The 21,479-nt window shown below is 42.0% G+C and overlaps 1 protein-coding gene across 4 annotated transcripts; it reads right to left on the reverse strand.

The window, feature by feature from the left end:
- Positions 1 to 1,344: 1,344 nt before the first annotated feature.
- On the reverse strand, positions 1,345 to 19,995 carry CCDC83 (coiled-coil domain containing 83). Of its 4 annotated transcripts, none has more exons than XM_042862628.1 (11): positions 19,912 to 19,995; positions 14,741 to 14,849; positions 12,819 to 12,903; positions 11,184 to 11,352; positions 10,349 to 10,516; positions 7,997 to 8,088; positions 7,092 to 7,160; positions 4,797 to 4,918; positions 3,696 to 3,781; positions 2,610 to 2,791; positions 1,345 to 1,989 (listed from the first exon to the last, which is right to left on the reverse strand). In XM_042862628.1, the coding sequence occupies exons 2-11, from the start codon at positions 14,815 to 14,817 to the stop codon at positions 1,804 to 1,806; spliced, it is 1,236 nt and encodes a 411-aa protein (XP_042718562.1). In that variant the 5' UTR covers positions 14,818 to 14,849; positions 19,912 to 19,995; the 3' UTR covers positions 1,345 to 1,803. The 4 variants fall into 4 exon arrangements, with proteins under 4 accessions (XP_042718562.1, XP_042718561.1, XP_042718559.1 ...); XM_042862627.1 differs by lacking the exon at positions 19,912 to 19,995 and adding an exon at positions 18,594 to 18,650; XM_042862625.1 differs by lacking the exon at positions 19,912 to 19,995 and adding an exon at positions 18,554 to 18,613.
- Between the last annotated feature and the right edge of the window lie 1,484 nt (positions 19,996 to 21,479).

A 21,479-nucleotide genomic window follows, 5' to 3' on the forward strand; every position in this document is an offset into this window, starting at 1 on the left:
GGGGCCCAGCCCTTCAGGCAGTTCTTTACCCAGCAAAGAGCACAGCAGCCCAAGCCCTGGGGTTGCCACCTTCTCCAGCAGAATACTGTGTGACACAGAGTCAAAGGCTTTGCTGAAGTCTGGGTAGACAATGTTGACACCTTTTCCTCATCTGCCAGTTGAATCACCTGATCCCAGAAGGCGATCAGGGTGGGCAGGTCCTGCCTGCACCCTTGCATGCACCCATGCTGGCTGGGCCTCATCCCCTGGCTGTCCTGACCTGCTGTATGATCTCACTCAATGATCTGTAAATGCTCTTTTGCTAAAAGCCGAGCTGTTTCCTATGGAAAAGCCTCACAGGCTTTAAATGCAAAGCCTATAGAAATCAAGGGAATGTGAGACACTTCACTGAAGATGCTTGCATCTGGCTTTGCAGGCTGCTTGTGGTTTATGCCCTAATTAACATGTTTCAGATTTCTTTTTAGCTCCCTCTCACCCACACAGGCACTTACGGTTAAAACCTAAGCAGTGATTTCAAGATGCAAAGTTATTTTTCCTGAGGTACAACTTGATGTTGTCTTGCACAGTGCAGTGGATTATGGACAGAAGCACAGAGGTGAGCCCTGCATTAATGTAAATGCCCTCTGGGGAGCGGTGGGAAGAAGGCAAGGCCTTTCTTTAACAGCAAAGCTGTTCAACATAAGCCATATTCTAATTCCGTGACGGAATGAAAAGCCAGACTAACCACTGAGCAGAACTAATCTCTCTTTCAAGTAAGCTGTCTCCTACAGCTTGCACTTCAATCAAAGAAAACCTCTGCAGCCAAAGGGAGCCTTCTGTTGGGCTGGAAACATGAGCACCTTGCAAGCATGGATCCACGTTCTCTGGCTACATGAATATTAGGGGTCACCTCAGTCTTTGCAGTAACTTGGTTACAGCAGAGGCGTCCAAACTCATCTACGTGTTCACTCTGCAACCCGAGGGAGATTCAGCCTGAGATGAATGAAGGCTCCTGTGTTTCTGTGCTTCTTTGAGAGCCAGGTTTCTGAGGAGCTGGTAGTCAGTTCCAAGCACCTTCGGCTCAAGGAGACACCTGCTGGGTGTAAAGGAAAGGATGAAAAATGGTTGCACTGAAGCACGGGATTAAAGTGAGGCACTGCAATGCTGTTTGCCCTGTGGGGAAGTCAGTGCATCGTGTCCAGGACACACAGAACAGGGAAAAATTCAGTGAATCAGTGTGCCAAGATACATTTAACAAACACCAGGCACACAACAAAGATGAACGCTTGCACAATGAACTTGGCTAATTAAAAGAAAATGATTTTATGCTGTTTTTCAAAATTTTTTAATTAATTGTCAATAATTGTAAGATGGTTAAGTAGAATTTTTGATACAGACAGATAAAATGATTCAAACATTCCATTTCTAACAATATTTGAATTGTGCTTGGCTAACCTGGATTCTCATTTAGCAAAGTATTATACGTCCTATATTTGATGGCAATCTGCATTCAGTGTCTGCTCAGGGTGCATCCCACATTTGACAGGCTGCAAGCAGGGGCCACGAAAGCTAAGTAGTAACTCAGATCATTTCTTAGCTACGCCTGCAGCTGCTTGGATTGAGAAGCCCAGGGCATGCACAGGACTCTCCTCTGTATCTAAGGAAAGCAGCTCTCCACGTGCCTCGAATTAAACTTCAATATGTAGATGATTCAGGCTTTCAAAAATAGTTCCACAAAGTGCATTCATTCCTTGAAGGACAGAGCAAATCTTTAATGAATCAAGAATGTTACATTTCTGTGTTAACAACCCAGCTTGTTTTTTTTTAACCAAGCTCTTCTTCAGATAAGGCCTTGATCATCTGAGGTGTGATGTGCCTGTCAGATCCACCAATGTAGTCACCTTCTGGGGGGCTCTTGCTTGGTGTTTCTTCTGGCTCTTTATGAATAGGCATGGCTCTTCCAACCACACAGATTGGTTTTGATACCAGAGGACCCAATTTTAAGTATTCCTTAAGAAGAAAGAATATTATTATTTTGCAATTACATTATATTTAGAAGAGACAGTTTTTCAGATAAGTAGCATGTTTCCTATGAAAATCAACTGTCAAGGCGTTGTCCTGGGGTCGTTGTGTTCAGTAATTTCAGTGTTGATGGATGAAGCTACAAGGCAGTTAACCTTAGGAGATTGCAGCCCTGCTGCCCAGTTTTCCTGCAGGTTTTCAACAATAACTTTCTCTGCAGACCAAACTGTGCTCCCACACTTAGTTCTGTAAGAAGGGTTAAACTAATCCAACAGCTCGTTACTGCCAGAGGCAAGAGGTCCGAATCCAGCTGTGTGCTTCCACCACATTTATTCTGGCTCTGGTCTTCTCCAGACCTCTGAGTCAGTGTGGTTGAGTAACACAACAGAAAATACTCGAGGAGATAAAAAAAAATAGGCTTTTCTACTGGGTTAGTGAGTGAATCAGCTGTAGAAAAGGCTGATGTGCACCAGAATTGCCCAGATGCAGGAACAGGACCACAGAGCCAAGGTCAGAGAGAAGGAAGAAGGAACCCTGCAGTGGCAGAAGCCAGTGCTCCACCCTGAAATACACTGTGGCAGTAAAGACTCAAATACTTGAACTCATACCTGGAAATCTCTTTCAACTTCAAACAAGCTATTAAGAATGGGAGTCAATGACATTTCCTGCAGCTCTTCATCACGGTCCCGTGATTTCTCAATCTCTGTTTCACACTGAATCTTTGGAAAGGACTTCTTTTTCTGACAGGAGACTGTGTATCTCCCGAGGCTTTCCTCTCCATCAGTCTTTGCTTTTTTGAAGACAAAAATGATGTGTGTAGCTGTTAAAACTTCATGAAGATCACAATTAGTTGTCAGTAGCAGCACTGCTTATAATCTTTAATGTGGCTTGACAGTGTGATGTAATAAACAGCTATAGCCACAAATACTTAGAAAATAGGAAATACAGCAGAAATAGTTACTTCTCTGTATGCATCTCCATATGTTCCTGATGCACAGCTATTCTTACAATTTCCCTTCATAGCTCAGATTTGCAGCTGACCAACTCTCAGGATGACAGTTCTTGACACGGAATGACAAATGACATGTAGGTCTGTGACAGTGACATGATCCCAGCTCCTCCACCAAGTACTGTGAGCATACAGCACAGGTAGCAGCACTGAGCCTGTCACAGCAAACAGGCATCTAATCCACACCTACCAGCCAGCTCCGAGCCCGATACATCTTACCAAGATTTGAAGGTCAGGCTGAGCTCTGTGCAGCTTCACCTGCTCTTGCTAGGGAATAGTTTCCAATAACTCCATGAGCTGAATGAGTGCAAGGTGCATGTGGGCATCACGTGAAAGCAGTGTGTCCTCCCCAGGACGAGATACGATAATGAAGTTACGACGATATGGATCAGTAAAGAGCTGATTAAGATATGAACCACATCTTTGTAAAAGATGGCTGATTCCATTAGCCAAGCTCCTGGCTAGCTCTATGAGTAATGACATTCAACAGTCTAAACACTGATTTCAGTTTTAGAACTATGTTACCGATTGTGTTGTCTCTTCCTAATCCAAGCTACATTTTATCATTACTGTGGTGGATTCATTTAAGTGGGAAATTACAGGCAGTTTGGAGAAGCCATAAGAAATAAGCTTTTAAATGTCCAGTGACTTATCAGTTCTTATAAGCTGCTGGCATGTGTGTTACCTGAATACTCTCTATGCTCTACTGCTTTACTTTCATCCTGGAGAGATTCATCTTGCAAGCCAGCTGCCTGAGTAAGAAATAAACGCCTATGAAAGTAAAAGGGGAAAAAAAAAAAAGTGAAACGCACATTAGAAGTCTGAATTCTCTCTAAATCCCTTGGTGCAGTGCCTTGGGGTGAGAGGACAGTGCCCTTTCTGATCAAGCACAAATGCAGAACAGCGCAATGGCTTAAAAATGCAATGGAGGCAGCCAGGTAGCTTAGCAGCTAATGCTACTCATTGTTTGTTCTCAGTGCTTTAGCTTCAGCTGTGTCCATGAGACTAAAAGAAAACAAATGTTACAGTCTCCAGTCAGTCCAAGACTGGAACCGCAGCTGGCAGCTCCTTCTTAAAAGCAGTTCAGAGTTGAGAGGAGAGAAAAATGTTCACTTCTGACTTAAGACGTCGAACTTTTTTGTGCAGTAGGACTGAAATTCCTGAGCTGGGAGTAGAAAATGAAGAGGGGCCATTCCTGTTATCACACTGTGCTTTGCATACCATTAGCAAGGACATTTTGAGGGTAAGTTCATTGCTCCGTAGGGAACAAGGTCAGTGGTTTAAGTATAAAGGAAAGTAATACTACAGACACATCTGTAGAGAAACTCACTCCAAGGCTTCTTCCTTACTGCTGCCCAGTGCTTCTTGCAATCTGTTTCACTTTGCAAGATTGCAAAGCCTCACATACTTGCATATTAATCCTTTAACATTTTACCAGCAATAAAAGAAAAAGCCATCACTTGCACTTGGTCTGAGAACCCGGTCAGAGACAGTGACAACAGAAAGAAACTATTTCAAGCCCTAACTGTACCTCCATTAGGAGAAAGTAATAACCTACAAAGACCCAGCCATAGTCAAATATTTCAGCTTCTTCCCTGAATTTTGGTATTTAGAAGGTTACAAGTTCACTGTTATCCTTTAGAGATGCAAGTCCCACACACAGTCAAATCCAGGTACCACACAACTAGAAAAACTACATTGCTTTCATTGCTGGAAAGCCCAAATAGAGGTAGGCCTTGTTTTTAAAAAGTGATAATGACTTCTGAGTCTGAAGGCATCATTTTACCTGGGTACTCTCAGGTTCTGAATTTTGTTATCCATCAGTTTTCTCACTAAACTGATATTTTCTTCTTCCAGGAGCTGAACAGAGGCTTTCAGATCTCTCACTTCCTTTCGGTACAGTTTAACCTTTAGACAATTAAATAATAGTAAATAAAAACAAAACAATGAAAGGTAATTTCAGGTAGTTACTAGGAAAGCTTTCCAGTCAGGGTACAGACTGTCTCAGCAGCACATGCTTAGGAAGAAAGCAGCTGTGTCAGCAACACTGTGCACTGGGTGCGGACCCATTTTCAGGCAAAAGAAAGGTCTCTGGTTCTTCTACATCCGAACCCTTTGCAGACACACATGTGGGCAATGCAACCCTGCTAGCAGAACCTTCTCATGTGGCCAAATTTTTCTGGGAGAAACAAACTTTGGATTTGTCTCTTTTTTTCAATTTCACAACAGAACTCGGAGAGAGAAAAGCATTCTTTGCAGAGGGAAATTCAGGCCCTTGCTCAGCAAGTATTCCTTTCCCAATTCCCATTCACACATAAAACTTTCTCACCCAGAATTAGTGATGCTTTCTGTCCAGGTTAGCCACTGTATGGACTAAACCCCAGGTGCTACTTCCTTTTGTTTAATCATCATTCCATGCTGCAATGAAGTTACATTAACTGCAGAATACCAGCTGTTCAGTTCCCACAATTTCTCGCAATTTACCTGAAGTCCAAGCAACTTCTTTCCTCCTTCACTGGGAAGCAAAGTGTTTAATGGGGTGGATACCTTCTCCAAAGCCACGCATGCACATGTATAAAAGCAGGATTTAGTAACCTGAATACTTCTTTTCTCACCTAGGCCTAATTCACACCGCTATAATCATCCAAATTTGCAGTGAAAAGCCACTTCCCATTTCTTCTAGCAATTAAAAAAGGTGAAACTGGCAGGACATTAAGCAGTAGCAGGATGTGGCTTGGCACAACGAGGTGATACAGCTTTGTGTCAGCTTGGTGCAACATACTAATGATGGAAAAATGTGACCGTGTTCTCCAAGTTCATTCCCCTTTAGAGGCAGCTATGCTATGTGTGTGTTGGTAACTCTCTTTTCAGTTCAGGAAAAAAAAAAAGACGCCGCCTTTTTAAATTGTGAACACTGACAAAACTGAAATTTTTGTTTTAAATCCCCAAAAGAAAATACTGAAAGGGTCTGCCACCTACATACAGCCATCAGCCTTCAAGAAAACATTTGATTTGTATAGGGAAAGCAAAAGAATGAGTGAATTCCAAGGATTGGAAAAGCAACTGGCAAACATTCTGTTTGCCACAATAATTCAGAGCAGTAACTCATGGAAAACCAAGAACAAAAGAAAATAATTCATAACACAGAAAACTCCTGTTTGAGAGGGAAGAAACCCACAGCCCTCAAGACTGAGCAGAGAGCCTGCCAGGACAGGAGAACACTCTGAAGTGGACCTCTGCTGTTACACTGCCTAATATTGTGTAAAATTTGTGAGACAGAGAAAAGGGAATGGAATTCTCCAGCAGTACATGCTCAGTCAGTGGTGGAACATAAATTCAAGCTCCCGTTTGCTTATACAGATTAAAACATTCATTCCCTTCTGCTGACAACTACCTCATTGCCACAAAGACTGTGGCTTGGACACCCTCCTTGGAAAGCTAAAGGTGTGAGCTCAGAGCTTGTTAATTCGAAGAAGGAAGCCCGTGTCCTTGCATATTGGCCAGTGCCTTAAGCCAGCAGGTAAAAAGGAGAACCCCTGCCAGATTTGTTGATTTGGTACTGAAAAAGAATAAGTTCACTCATTAAGTTCCAAACAAGTTTTTCTCCACTCTAAATAAACTGTGAGTTGCAAAAATGGGAAAGGGCATTTCCTCCCTCCAATCTCTTGCTTTGGTTTTGACCGCAGTGAGGAATCTGCACTGGAACAAACACAATCAAACTTTCACCGCGGAAAAATCAGTGTCATGAATTTGGCTTACAAAAAGATTTTCCTTGACAATAAAAGTTACATATATCTAATATGTAGCTCTAAATTGCCATGAAAGAACAGTATAAAAGTACCAAGTAATAAACTATAGCTATGTGCAATTTGCATCTTCCTCTCCTCAGGGTCCTCAGCTCCAGGGTTTCTTTATTACCTCCCATTTAGAGCTGCCTGAAGGCCCTTTTTCCAAAGTGTTTTTTTTTCCGTGCTCTAAAAGTGCTCAGAGTATTTGTGTCCCTGGACACAATTACCATTGTACGCCTCTGTATTTCAAACCTGAGCTGCTCTGATAGACTGAAAACAAGTGATCCTCTTACCTCTTCCTTTAGCCACTCATTCTCTTCAATTTCTCTGCAGCTGCTTTTGTCTAAGTATCTTACAGCGTTCTGAGAAAACACAATTTAATATCATCTCCTCTGAAGGCAGGACTTTGACAGCGCTGTACAGTAAAAAGAACCTTCTGCTGTTCAGCAGGAAATAATTAAGAAACATCATCACAACAGGCTGTAACATCCCCTGAGGGATTACAAGCAGATTTAGCCCACAAGGCCAGCTGTTTCTTCTCCATCATCCAGCCCTGTTTACATGACAAGCAATTTACTAATATTTTATAGTTTTCTATATTTGAATTAGGAGAATTTCTTTTTTCTCCATCAATTTCTGCCCAGTTCCCACTACTGCTCAAGACTTCCTGTTTTCAAGCTGTCAAACCTTTGGCTGTTACAACAAGACAAGTAAAATAACAGCTGAGACAGCACTAATCTGACAAGTGACATAAACGTGTAGAGATCTGTGCTAACGAGCCACTGGTACGACTGAATTATTGATGTCAGTAAGAGGAAAGAAACAACAGGGAGGGCTGGTGCTGCTGTACCTCACCACAAGCACACAGGACTGGCTTCTCACACTGCATGTTTTTTGGTGTCTCTGCAAGCAGAAGCAATGTGTTCATGAACAAGTAATACCTGTGCCTCGTGCTCTGGTTTCCCATACCTGCTCTTGTAAGATGCCCTCAGAGCTGCTCGTTGTTTGATGTAAATATGGTACACGGGTGTGACAACAAGCAATGCCATATGCAGTAAGAGCACTAACAGGTCATTTTGCTCTCAATTTGTCAGAAAAGTTCCACATCTTAATTCCAATTGAAATAATAACTTATGCAGAGTGCATAAATTAGAACTATAACACATTTAGCATTTTGGGAAAAAAAAGGAAGGAATACCTCTGGGGCCTGTTCCTTATTTTTCTTCATGTACATCTCAACCAGAGTAGCATTCTCTTCTTTCACTGCTTTCAGAGCATTTCTGTAATATTCTTCAAAGCAAGAAAGAAAACCAGAAATCATAACCTGACAACAATGTTGTTCCTAAACAGGAACTTATCAGCCAACACACGTGTTGAATCCCATACTGTGGAGCAGCTGACTTGTCCATAGAAGACATCCTTCCAAATCCAAAGAGCAGTATTAAGCACAAAGCTAGAAAGCTGAAGTAGCTTGCACTTCTCTGTTGGCAACAGCAGCAGCTCCTAAACCGAGTAATTCTCTAGTAAGATATTTTTAATCTTAATGTTAAATTTTCTCTCTCGATAGCAGAGCTCCTGGAATGACCCACAGGACATCTTGAGAAAACTTAGTTTTTACATATAGAAGCACAGCAGGTCATCTCACACACTTGGATTAGTGCAGCATTTTTTTTCAGTTACCATCCTCCAGAGCCTAATAAATCTTCTGACCTACCCATGTCTTCCAGGGGGTTCTAATTTGACAAAAGAAAAAAAAAAAGGGAATGTAGCAATTGCCTCAAATATTTGCTCTCATCATTACTTGTGCTCCTTATTTAGAATGTCTTACACTGAATGGAATTTGTTTGACTCTGAGTTCTAGATACCTCCTGTTTAATTATTTGGTCCTTCCCTTCAGTTGTTTTTGTGCTATTCTAAATAGCCCCCTGCTGCTTTGTTTTTTCTGCTTGTGGAAGAATTAATGAGATTGCAGCAAATTTGTTTGAAGAAAGGCATTTCACCTTTGTTCCAGAAGCTTAAAATTCTGCCTAGCTCTGTGCTTGTGTTGCAGACACTCCACTTACTGCTGACTTGGCTTTCAGTGTGTCTGGACATGGACCCATTGTGAAACCAAAAGCAGTCAAATAGGAAAGGTGCATTAGTTGTGCATTAGTTCCTAATTTAACACTGTGGAAGCTGTCTGCTGTAATCAATCCACCACCTGGACTTGGCAGGAAGAACTAGAAGTACTTACATGCAATATTTGAATCACCTTTTCATTGTTTCAGACATGTGAACAATCTGAGATGCTTTGGGACAGTAAGAGGAGGAATTGCTCAGACACACTCACTCCTTCTGTGGAGCCTATTTCCCCCATGCCTCACTGTAAGATTTTTTCCTCCAGACCTCATGTAAGTGTAAGGCTTTCTTTTGCTTCCTCTGCCCTCCAGTAATTCTCTTTACAATGCCATCTCCAGACCACATGAATGATGCCAGTGTCAGGCCCTGCAGAGGTAACTACAGAGGCAGAAAGCACTCTACCTATATTTATACCCTAAGCCTGCTACAGATTTGAGAATTGAACAAGCCCGATTTGCTGCAGCATCACAGTGGATGCTTGCTAGCTGTATTTTTTGTAGGCTAGGAAACAGTACTCCCCATCAAACACATATTTGATTTTTGGAAGCTGAGTAAAACAGTATGCTAACATTCATTACAGCATCATTTTTCTGTATGCTAATTAGGCAACTGCTATACGTATCTCTGTCACAGTCCCTCAATAAATATTTCTGTTCAGTCAGGAGTTTTTGGCTCTATATCCTGTGATATGCAGGAGGCCAGACTGAATGTTCCTATGGGTTCATTTTGGCATTCTATATAAGAGCCTATTCTCTTTTTCATTTCATATATCAGCAGCTGTACAGCAAAGTTTTCATTTGACTGAGAAGAGGGAAAACACACAAAAAATATCAGCCTCTCCTTGAATACAAACCTTGATCTCTGAGAAGCTATTTGGCAATGCAGAAAACATAATGCAGATCTTAATCGTGGTAAAATATGTCTCAAGAGACAAAAAGATAGCAGGCTGGCTCTTGTCCCCAGTAGCTGATGCCTGGTAATGGTTGGCACAGAATATACAGACTGTTAGAGTGTCACTGCCTGTTACTAGCAGCTGTTGGCTGTGGCCATGCATACTGAGAGGGTCATAAAGGAAGAAAATCAGGACATCCTTCTCCTGTTAGCAGCATGGGTTACACACCAGCAAAATATTTAAATGATTTTAAAATAGAGCAGTAATAAAAAAATCTAACGGCTTTATAAAGCACTCAGCACTAGAATATACAAGCTCTTAAATAATTGCACTGTTGTGTCAATATTGAAACAGTTGCCAGGATTTGTGTATGTCTGCTGGCAGTTTGGCCTCAGCATGAGATTAGCAAATGGAGGCACAGCTCAAACCACTGCCCGTACAGCTCCCTCCAGTCCTGAATTTCAATCATAATCTAATTAGTTCATGCAAGTAATACACAAAGAATTTAGAAGGTTTTCATTACACTAGGTGTAAACTGACCTGAAGACCTCTCAAAGTCATTTTTGACTTCCTTGATGTCTCTTTTCAGATTCTTAATCTTGTTGGCATCCATCCTACTTCCTACATTTTTGTAGTCCAACCAATAATCCCTCTCACTCTGCCTTACTGAAAGTCGTTGGTCAGTTTCTTCTGTTTGGAAGAGCAGGTCTATAAAAATAAGAACAGTGGAAGACAAGTTCATCACCAGTTTCTTGAGCTGATATTCTGTAATTCTTTTGACTTCATTGATTTCTTTAATGAAGGCACTTTCACTGGGACTGGGAAATAGGGGGGAGATTCTTCTACATTACAGCTCTTTATAACATGATGGTCTCACATAGCACCAAGGGCCAGCATCACTGCTGAAAAAACACTGATCCTCTTCTGCCAAGGAGACAACAATTCTCACTGAAGTATAACTGAAGACACATCTGACTTCACTCCCACTGAGAATCACAGGGATGGCAACCACATCTTTCAGCAACCACAAGCAGTCCTTCTTGCTGCCATCAATATTCATTTTTCAGTCTTCCAGTGGAGCCAGTGCAAAGGGCTTTCATGAATTTCAATTTAATGGAAAATATGAAGTGTCTGTGCTTGCACAGTAACACACCTCACAAGAAGTCTAACATACTAGGTTTGTTTCTACAAAAGACTCACTCCCATTGATTCTTAATTCAGGTTAATGAGCAGATTTTCTTACAAGTCCTTCACAATTGAATTTTAGGGAGGAAAGGTTAAAAGCTATTTATTAACAGAATCTATTTAAAATGCAAAATCTGTGTAATTCCGATAGTGTAAACTGCAAACCACTCTTCCACAACTCATAATTTACCTTTTAGAATTTGCTCTTTGTCCTTGGCATATTGCCATTTGTCTTTCAGTGATTCTTCCACATCATCCCTAGTTACAACCTCCTTTGCATCTTTTTCTTGCTCCTTTTCCTCTATTCTTCTTAGTATACGCCTGATGTGTGCCTGCTGTTCCTCCTTCAGGTTGTCATTCTACAGGAGTTGGAAAGACGTATGTAGAAATGTTTTCAAATTTGCTTTCAAAGTTACCAGGTAAAGCAGTGAAGAAATGTTGGACCTGTACCAGTGCAGGATGGACTGCAAGAGCGCTCAGCAAAAATGTATTCTTCTTGTTTGTCAAGTACAGAGGGGAGAATCTGCAAGTTTCAGAAGTTTCTCTGATTTGAAGATGTCTACCCCAAGGAAATGAGAAACAAATGGCTGCCTGAATATACTTGGTGCTGCACATGAATAGTCCTCCATTGCCTAGAAAGAAAGCTTTTTGTGGATCAATTTAATAACAGTTTATATGCATGAGTTAATTACTTCAATATTCTTAATGAGAATTTAATGCCTTCGTGTAGAAACATCATCAGACAATCGAGTTACTTGCATGTAATCACAAGAGTCTTATCTGAGCTAGAGTTGGAGTCCTACATGCAGATTCCACAACTGTGATTACATCCTCTTGACCATGACCCTGTCAAGAGACACTAAAAGTATTTGAAATTGTTGACTGTATATTTTCTCCCAAAGGACAGCATAAAGGAGCAAACAATCGTAACAGCCAAACCAATTACAATGCAGTAGAGAGTCTCAAACATTCCCCACTTCTGAAAGGATTAACTCTGAACCAGTCAAAAGCAGTAAGATGGGAGCCCAAAGAGCTCAATAAATAGCACTTCAAGCATGCCCTGAAGTGTCTTGTACAGTCTAAAGTTTGAAGAAGTCCTTGAGAGACCATGAACTAGCTGCAAGTTGAGTGAATAACCACAGGAGCCTACAAATGTCTGCAGAGAAAAGAGCTAAATCCACTCCCACTGATAGTGAAGGATTCGTGTTACACAAGAAATATACAACCCAGGTTTCAAGACTGAAAGGAACACCAAGGAAAACGAAATAGGTATTTTAAAAGTCAGTGGGAATAGCAGGCATTGGAAGAACAGAGAACGTTTGTGTCAATGTTTCACTGCTATGGGAAGTTTAAGGACTTTTGAGAGATTTCAATTCCTTTCGTGTGGTGAATGTAGATATACCTACCTTCAGAGCTCGCTGCTCTCAGTTCTCAGATGCCATATTGGACTGCTGTGTCTAAGCGTCACTCAGGATAAATACTTAGTGAATTAATGAGGATCTCACTTGCACTGAAAATCACCTTCATTGAACTCACTTTAATTTATTCCTGTGTCCAAATTGGCATCTCTACTCCTGCAGCTCTTTTTTTTTTTTTTTTTTTGCATGGTTGCATTTAGGACAGCTATGCTTTATAACTCCTGAGCATATAAAGAGATTCATTAACTTCACTTTCATTGACTGCAAGAGATTCGCTGCAATGGCTTCTTGTAGCAAATGTAATATTTAGATTTAAAAAATAAAACTGAATGTGTGAGTTAAAATACCATGTGTGAAATGTGTCAGGAGAAAAAAATGTGATAAGAAAAAGATGTATGGTCACTTACTCTTTCATTGTATTCTTTGTTCTTTTTTTCCACTTGTTTCAAATCAAACAAAACCTTATCAATTGCTGCTTCTTTTCTTTCAATTCTGAAGAGAAAGAGTAAAGAAAGAAATCCTTACAAAAAGAGGAGAGAAGGGAATGTTAAGCTAGATTAGACACAAACTCCACTTACACGTATTTCTTTTGTATCACACTGATTCAATAATTCAGGTAAATACTGATGTCTGCTCACTGCACAGAAAACAAAAGATTTCCCACATGGATGTGGACCTTCACATCAGTCTGGATCTCTTGCTCATTCTGAGAAAGGGACTCCCTGGCTAAAATGTTCCTTTGGCTACTCCAGTGGCTACCAGATAGGAAGAAGTTCTTCTCCTTTTGGGCTGTGGATTAGCTGACCTTTTTGCAAAGATTGCTTTTAAGACAAGACAGTTTCTGCTCCAGAAATATTTTTTACTCACCACTCACTGTAGAAGAAGCCTAGGCAGTTCTTTCAGAGGTAGGCCAGATAAATCTCAAACTATCATATTAATACGTTTTTTTAAAAGAAGATGACTTTTTTTTTTTTTTTTCCTAAGTTTGGATCACACAGGAATTGAGAAATGTACATTGGAGATGTGTAGATTTATATGCTCTTCTTGTGTAGATTTATATGCTCTTCTGTCAGAGTGCTCCACAGTATTCTCAAGTTTTCCAGTAGGCACAAAGATATGAGACTTGATGGTCTCATAATGTATTACTTATTAGACAAAGGTGACAGCTTGGCTCCGTGCTGTGGCCTCCTAAATAACAAACTCACTACGAACAGCAGTCATCCTTCAGTGTGCAAATGAAGCTGGAAAGAAAGCTAAATACACACGATGTGGTGGCAAAGTCACAAAGAGGAATGTGAAAGAAATACACTTGTATTATTACACTGCTTTCCACAATAAAGTGGCACAGACAAATTATAAATTTCAGAGACAGTGAAGGAATAAGAGAGAGAAAGAGAACAAAAGAGGAGAGGGAGGAAAGAAACAGGATGAAAACTTTCTTCCTCTTTTCCTCTACTACTGCTTTAGAAGCTAAAGATGGTGTGCCTGCACAGCACACATTTCAGTGGAAGACTTCAGATTGTTGTTGAGTTGTTTGCTTTGATGTCCAAATATGCACAACAACAAATTTATCAGAAACCTATTTTTCCCTTCAGTCTACTACTATACTGTGCTTATTTCTTAGCAAAATAGATTTATTTGTTTTCTTTCTGGATAGTATTTATTTGTGATACAGCTCTGCTAACCTTGGTCTGTTTCACTATGGAAATCTGCACTCTGTTATTTGTAAATTCAAATGGAAAATTCCACATCAACCCTGTAAACTCCTGCAGGTGTCACCACAACAGCAGCATATGGTTGTTCTTTGCTTTGCCCAACCTCTGCTACTCTTTAAGGCCAGAATTTTTAACTGAGAAACTATTGGATGTAGGTTATATCACTTTCCTTTGTGTTCCACTCTCAGCTGCACTAACAGAACCAACTGGAGCTCGAGGTTCTGGCTGTTTACCTCTGTGAACACCGGGGAATTCTGGAAATTACAATCAAATGTGATCTTGTGATCTCAGAGCAAGCAGATCAAATATCTGCTATTAGCAGACAAAAAAGTTTTTACTGTCTAATAAAACTAATTGTCCTAAGTTACAACCTAATGACATAAACTTTTTTCTGGCAGTCAGAGAAGATTTTGTAGAGGTACAGTTTAAAAAGTGTGTATTTCTAAAATAGCCTTGAAAGCTCAAAACAAGAGCACAAAAGAATGGTGTGCAATCACAACCCTCCATATGGTTTGGTTCAGGCTCTGAATTGGATACTTTGCTGTCTGCTTTATTCACTCATATACTCACTCATCTACTCTAGGTGAGTGAAAAGATAAATATATTAAACTCACTGAAATTCTAGCAGGGCTTCCAGGAAAGCTGATTCTTCTGCACTTTGCTCTTCTTGTTTCACCTTCTTCTCTTCCATGCTTTTTGATGTACTTCTGCTGGATATTAGATCTAAAAAGGAGAGGGCAAAGCAGAAAGGAAGAACAAAATGAGGAATGAATAATCCTCAAATCATGATACATTCACCAGACTTTGTCACTTATAACAAGTTTGTAACAGCTCTGATACAAATGAGGTGCTCTACTGACAGCAGTAACCCATGGCAGGACTCAGGGCCACGTTCTGACACCCTGAAGTGTTGTCCTGAATAAATATATGTCTGTGAGCAGGGCCCTCTATCACTAGTTACTTCTTGCATCCATTACTGTGGGTTGCTTTACATTTTTTGCAAATCAAACAAGCAGTTGTTCTTCTTACAGTCCTTTGTTTGTTTGTCAGGCTTGTTTTATTATCAAGTTCGCTTGTTAATATGCATCTCTTTCCTTCTCCTTCTGTTCTCCTAGCACTATGAATATTTGCCATTCACTGCAACTCTGATATCAGTTTTCATTGTCAAAGCTGGAACAAAACCACTCTCTGAAGGGCTATCTGTGTCAGCAGTATTCCCCGGGCATGTTGACACAGCTACCAGCCTCAGAATTCAACTGACAACAGTTCTGTAATGAAACTGGTAGCATATATTATTTAAAATAAAATAGTCACAAAAAAATAGCACTTATGAAGGAAGATTGCTCACTTTTGGTAGCCACATCATCAAATGTCAAATACTTTAAATATCAAAGGAAGTTTTAAACTTGGTGATTAAAAACACAGTACACAACCTGTTTCCATCTTCAGCTTGTTTTTCTGTTCAACTTCTGAACGCCCATTTATCACTCTAATAGCTAAGTTTGCAACAAAGCAGTTCTGTGACTAAACGTGCAGCAGGCTGGGTGCTCTTCCTGTTAAAACGAGGACAGTAAAGGGGGGCAACAAATAATGGAAAGCAACATAGTAACCAAATTGACCAAAATTCAAGGGAATGGAACCCAACTATTGACACATGCGCTCTAATCCACACACTGGCAGATGCCTTCTTGATCTTTCACCCTACCCTGAAGCAAGGCAATGTCAACTTTCTGTAACCAAAATTACTTTTTACCCTGGATGAGCGCATGATGCCTGGTGATGAAACAAGTGAATGTGCTGAGAACAGCCACTCTGCTGCAGAAAGGCAGGTAAAAAAATGCTCACTCTGCAAGGTGAGAGGAAGCATAGCCACACCTTGGTCAACCTTGGAGCTCCTTAGAGCTTGGAATATCTTCATGTTTTATCCAGAAATTTACCCCCAGTCTATTGGAAAACTAGTTGTACAGATCCTGTCTGCTCTGCTGCTGAAAACATGGACTCTTGGAGTCAATTGCCTAAAGCTGTCAATCAAAGTCTTTGCAACAGTCAAATACTGAAGTCACAAACAGAGCCAATTCCACTCACAGAAATGTGGAAAATTCTAACCCCTGCCAGCTGCACCTTGAAACTCCTAAAGAGTTCCAGGTCAGTTTTAACGGTTGCTACAGGTGAGTAAAATGTTTCTGTTGTTAAGTCTCATTACAATCATGCCTGTGTGACAGCATCACCGTGACTGCTGTAAAACTTATTAACATTATCCATCCAATAAAAAATCCTGCTCTAAGTGAGCAGCTGCTCGAGTCTGATGCCTTATAATTCTGTAATACTCACGTGTAATCTTTACAGATACTAATTCACATCAAGCTTCCATTTACTTAATACAATACTTTCTATGAAAGCTTTAAAAATTGTGAACACTCTGAGTGTTAAGGAGACCAAGTGAATTAAGGAAAAAAATGGCAATGAGACAGAGTGAGGTACTTCACTCCAGATCAAATCCACAAGTACAGGATCTATTTTTACATACAAAAAAGAACCTGCCATCCTCTCCAGTGCAGAATTAACTGAGTGGTATTGATTCCACTTCCAGCACTCAGTTTGCTGGTTTTCCTCAGAAACTGAAGATCGCTGTAGCAGTTTTTAACTTCTTTTTTGTAATTGATCTCTGTTTAAAATGATCTCTTCTACTAAACGGATAATCAATTTTCCTCCTTAAATTTGGATACAAACTGAAACATTTTAAGCAGCAGTATTTTCCGAGGGCTCGTTTTTTGAAACTCAAGTCTCAGGTGAGATCTAATGATATATTTGTGAACTTCCTCCTGTGCAGGGTGCAGCAAACAAGCCTCCAAGCTGTACAGTAAGGTAAACAGCATACTGCAATGACAGATTTCCTCTGTTTTGCAAACAAGAGAAAACACACACAGAAGAGATAAGGAAACATATTTAGGGATTGAGAACATATTAAACCTGCAGGAAACCATTTGCAGAGGATAAAATCTATTTTTCTCCTCTCAAACAAGTTAATCATAAGGCTGAACTCCTAACAGAATCCCACTATCATTACCAATGCATTTTCAATTAATGACTAATACTGCCACTTTATTCTTAGAATCAAGCAACTCCCATATATTCCAGCCCAGGCACTGTGACTTCCAGATACTGCAGTGATCACCTATATGGTAGCCCTACCAGTGACACAGACTTATCATAGAATCATTTGAGATAGAAGGGACCTGTAAAGGTCATCAGGTTCAACTTCCCTGCAATGAACAGCTCAATAAGGTTGCCCAGAGCCCCACACAGTCTGCCCTTGATTGCATCCAAGGATGGGGCAATCAATTAACTGGGTAACCTGTTTCAGTACCTCACCACCCTACTGCAAAAAACTTTTTCCTTATACCCAGTCTAGATCTCCTCTCTTTTAGTTTGAAACTATTTCCCCTTGTCCTGCTACAACAGACTCTTCTGAAGAGCGTACCCACTTCCTTCTTATAGCCCCCCTTCAGATACTGAAAGGCCACTCTCAGGTCTCCCCAGAGCATTCTCTTCTCCAGGCTCAACAACCCCAGCTCTCTCAGCCTACACCTGTAGGGGATGCGTTCCATCCCTTGGATTTTTTTTCTTTTTGCTTTACCAGCAGTCTCCATGAACAATTATCACTGTCATACCCTCTCCAATCTCCAAACCACACAAACAATTCCTTGTGCTCTCAGTCCCTTACTGTGTTCTGTGTGCACTCCCTGCCAGCCCCTGCATCACCAGGCATCCTAATGGAGGCCTGAGCCAACTTGCCCCCAGTAACCAGACTGCACTGCCTGCCATACACATACAGATTCATAGAAACATTAAGGTTGAAAAAGACCTCTAAGATCGTCTAGACAAACTGTAGCCCCCCCATGCCGACTAAACCATGTCCTCAAAGCCACATCTACAAAGTTCTTTAATGCCTGCAGGCTTTAATGCACTGCAGGACAGCGACTCCACCAACTCCCTGGGCATCCTGTGCCAATGCATTATCACTCTTTCTGTGATGAATTTTTTCCTAATAACCAACCTGGACCTCTCCTGGCACAACTTGAGGCTATTCCCCCTCAATCAATTTCTGTTACCTGGGAACAGAGGCCGACCCTCCCCCCCCCCAGCTTCCATTCAGGGACTCGTAGAGAGCCTCCTCTTCTCCAGACTGAACAATCCCAGTTCCAGTTGCCCCTCATAAGATCTGTGCTCCAAAGTGCCCCTCCACACCGTCCCCCAACGCCTCTGATCACCCGCTGCCCAACCATACCCCCAGCGCCCTGCTTAGTGCCCCCCTACACTGCCACCACCCACACCCAAATCCACATCACCAACTCCAAGGCCTAAACGACCCCCCCTCCACCCCGGCCCGGGCACCCAGCCGCCACCCTTGTCTCGGCAGCACCCACACAACGCTGTTGCCCCTCGCCCCGCCGCTCCCGGCCCTACGAGCTCTGTCAGCGCCCAGGCCGCTCCCAGGGCCGCGCCGCCTCCAGGGCAACCGGAGCTCCCTGCCCGCTGTGCGCTTCGAGGGACAATGGCGCCTCCTGGCGGCGCCTCGCGGAGCTGCGCCGGGGGGAAAGAAATTCTTCCGAATAGAGCACCATATACATGCAATTTACCCATACTATTCCTTTCCTTTTACAGTTTACACTTAAAGCATACATTTTATTGTTATATTTGAAAGGAATTTTAAAAGGACTTTCTAAAGATTTTGGAAGACTTAGTGTTTAAAGATGTGAAGAAAGGCCATCTGCTGAGAAGCTGACGGAAGCTTTGCCCTCCTCATGAGACAAGAATGAGCAACGAGGTCAAAGGCAGTCCTTACACACATGTATGCAGAATAGAAAGCCCCTCATTCAAGAGCACAGTTAGAAATGGGGTTTGATAGAAGGTAGGACTGTGCTCAGCAGTGCGGGGCATGGGCAGCCAAACACAACCACCAGCCCTGTTTCCACTTGATCATTCACTTTTATCCTCTTATCCCTTTGTTTTGTCACACTTATTCCTTTCCAAACCACTTTTCTCTCATTTTCCCTTAACTCTGTCTCCTGAATATCCCATTCTAAGTCTTGTGTAATCTGAATCTTCATGGTTTAGTAGCTTAGTGGTAGTAATGGTGATGAAAGGACAGTTGGACTAGATGATCTCATAGGTCCTTTCCAACCTTGTGATTCTATGATTTTATGAAAATCATCTCTTAGATATAAAGAGAAAAGTGTTTCACCACATAGCCTCACTGTGCAGAAGGACTTATTTGAAAAAAACAACAGACTTTGGGGCCCAGGAGATGACGGCAGAGTACAAAGTGAGGGCTGTCCACACAATCATTGAATGGCTTAGGTTGGAAGGGACCTTAAAGATCATCGAGCTGCAAGCCCCTGCTATGGACAGGGTTGCAACTCACCTCATCAGGCTGCCCAGGGTTCCATCCAACTTTGAACCTGCCAGTACCACACCATTTACCTGTGGATTTTTGTTTGTTTTCTAAAGATGCCATAACACTTTGTTACACTGCAATCAAAAACACACTTATGTCTTCTCACTGTGCTGAGAGCTTTATAATTCTGAGGCTATATAGGGAAGCAGGGTTGGCAGGACCTGTCATTCCAGCACTACTTTTTATCTTCTTGGTGCTACCTTGAGAGTGCTCAGGCTCAATTTATGTGAAAAACAGCCACGCTTACACAAAAATCAGTCTTCAGATCAACTACAACAGTGCAGAGCAATTGTGGGCACAGGCTGTATGCTGGTTACAGGCTCTTACCATCTTAGGTTACTGAGGAATCAGTCTGAGGGTCCTTTCACATCATTCAGGTATTTTCAATTTGCTCTTTACTGCAGACTGGTGACTGGGCTGAGCTAGGACAGCCCTTGCATCCATAATGCCATGGGTTTCCCCTGAATCTCCTTCAAGAACAAATCACTGAACTAGCTGTGAGAAGGAGAGAAGAAATATGTTAACAGACACAGCACAAACCCCATACGTAGTTTTGCTGCTCCATAATCACAGCCAGTGGTCCTAACGATGCTGGGGCCCACTGACACCTGGAGCTTCCCAGCAGCAAGTAGCTGCTTTTCCCTAAGCCCTGGTTCAAAACTCCTTAATTAAAGAGGAAATTGTTTTGGGCGATGGGTGTAAGACCCATCAGTTCCGGCTCCATCCGGCAGGGGCCAGGCGTCACACGGCTGTCTGCTCTGGAAAGGCTCAGGCTCACCACTGCCTTCTTTTTTTCCACTTTGGGACTGCTGTGAGAGGGGGAAAAAAAAGAGATATCAAACACAATAGAAAAATACATTCCATGTGTCAAGAGTGTCAAAAGGGTCCCCATTTCTAATTAATGCACCAAGGTACATTAGCAGAAGGGCAGCCTGGATTTGAATACATACAGATTAGAACACTGCATTAAGCTGAATAAACAGGATGTATGGATAAGAGGCACTTGAATGAAAATTATTACAGGGAGTAACTGAGTTTTGTGCTTTAACAAGGCCTCCACTTCACTTGGATGCATGTTAATTGAAATGAAGCCCTATTAAAATCCAGAACTTCAGCAGATAATGCATACAAAGCATTCTCTATTCTCTCTATTCCAGAGACCTCCAGCTTCACAGAATAGTTTGAATTAGAAGGGATGTATAAAAGTAACCCAGTGCACCTCCCTTGCAATGCACAGGGACACATACAGCTGTCAGGTGTGCAGAACCCATCCAGGCTGACCTGCAGTGTCCCCAGGGACGGGGCACCACCACCTCGCTGGGCAACCTGCCCCAGTGCTGCTGAGGGAGAGGCACTGCTGGAACGCAAATGGCAGAATGTGTATTTTGTGCCACTGATTCAACAGAAAAGCACCCACGGCAGCACCCTGGACAAACAGATGACTGAATCCTCTATTATCACTACTTGTATTATCAGTACTCGCAGGGGTGGCCATCAGGGACAGGGAGATGATTGTCCCTCTCTACTCTGCTCTTGTGAGGTCCCATCTGGTGTACTGTGTGCAGGTCTGGAGCCCCCAGTAAGAAAGACGGAACTGTTGGAGAGGGTCCAGAGGAGAGCCACGAAGATGCTCTGGGAGCTGGAGCACCTCCCCTATGAAGACAGGCTGAGGGAGCTGGGCTTGTTCAGCCTGGAGAGAAGAAGGCTGCAGGGTGACCTCATTGCAGCCTTTCAGTACCTGAAGGGAGCCTACAAACAGGAGGGGAGTCAACTCTTTGAAAGGGTTGATAACTGCAGGACAAGGGGAAATGGTTTTAAGTTGAGGGAGGGAAGATTTAGGTTGGATGTCAGGGGGAAGTTCTTTACTCAGAGAGTGGTGAGGTGCTGGAACAGCT

Source organism: Lagopus leucura, unplaced genomic scaffold (genome assembly GCF_019238085.1).
Source record: "Lagopus leucura isolate 7727_CA_CO unplaced genomic scaffold, USGS_WTPT01 Super-Scaffold_702, whole genome shotgun sequence".
Classification (NCBI taxonomy): Eukaryota; Metazoa; Chordata; class Aves; order Galliformes; family Phasianidae; genus Lagopus; species Lagopus leucura.

What these genes read in the sequence shown, in the direction of transcription:
- CCDC83 (XM_042862624.1), bottom strand. An exon ending in GAAGCCCTGCTAGAATTTCA is followed by an intron (nt 12,904 to 14,740) that starts GTGAGTTTAATA and finishes CTTTCTCTTCAG; the next exon opens with AATTGAAAGAAAAGAAGCAG. An exon ending in CAGAACCTGAGAGTACCCAG is followed by an intron (nt 3,782 to 4,796) that starts GTAAAATGATGC and finishes TTACTTTCATAG; the next exon opens with GCGTTTATTTCTTACTCAGG.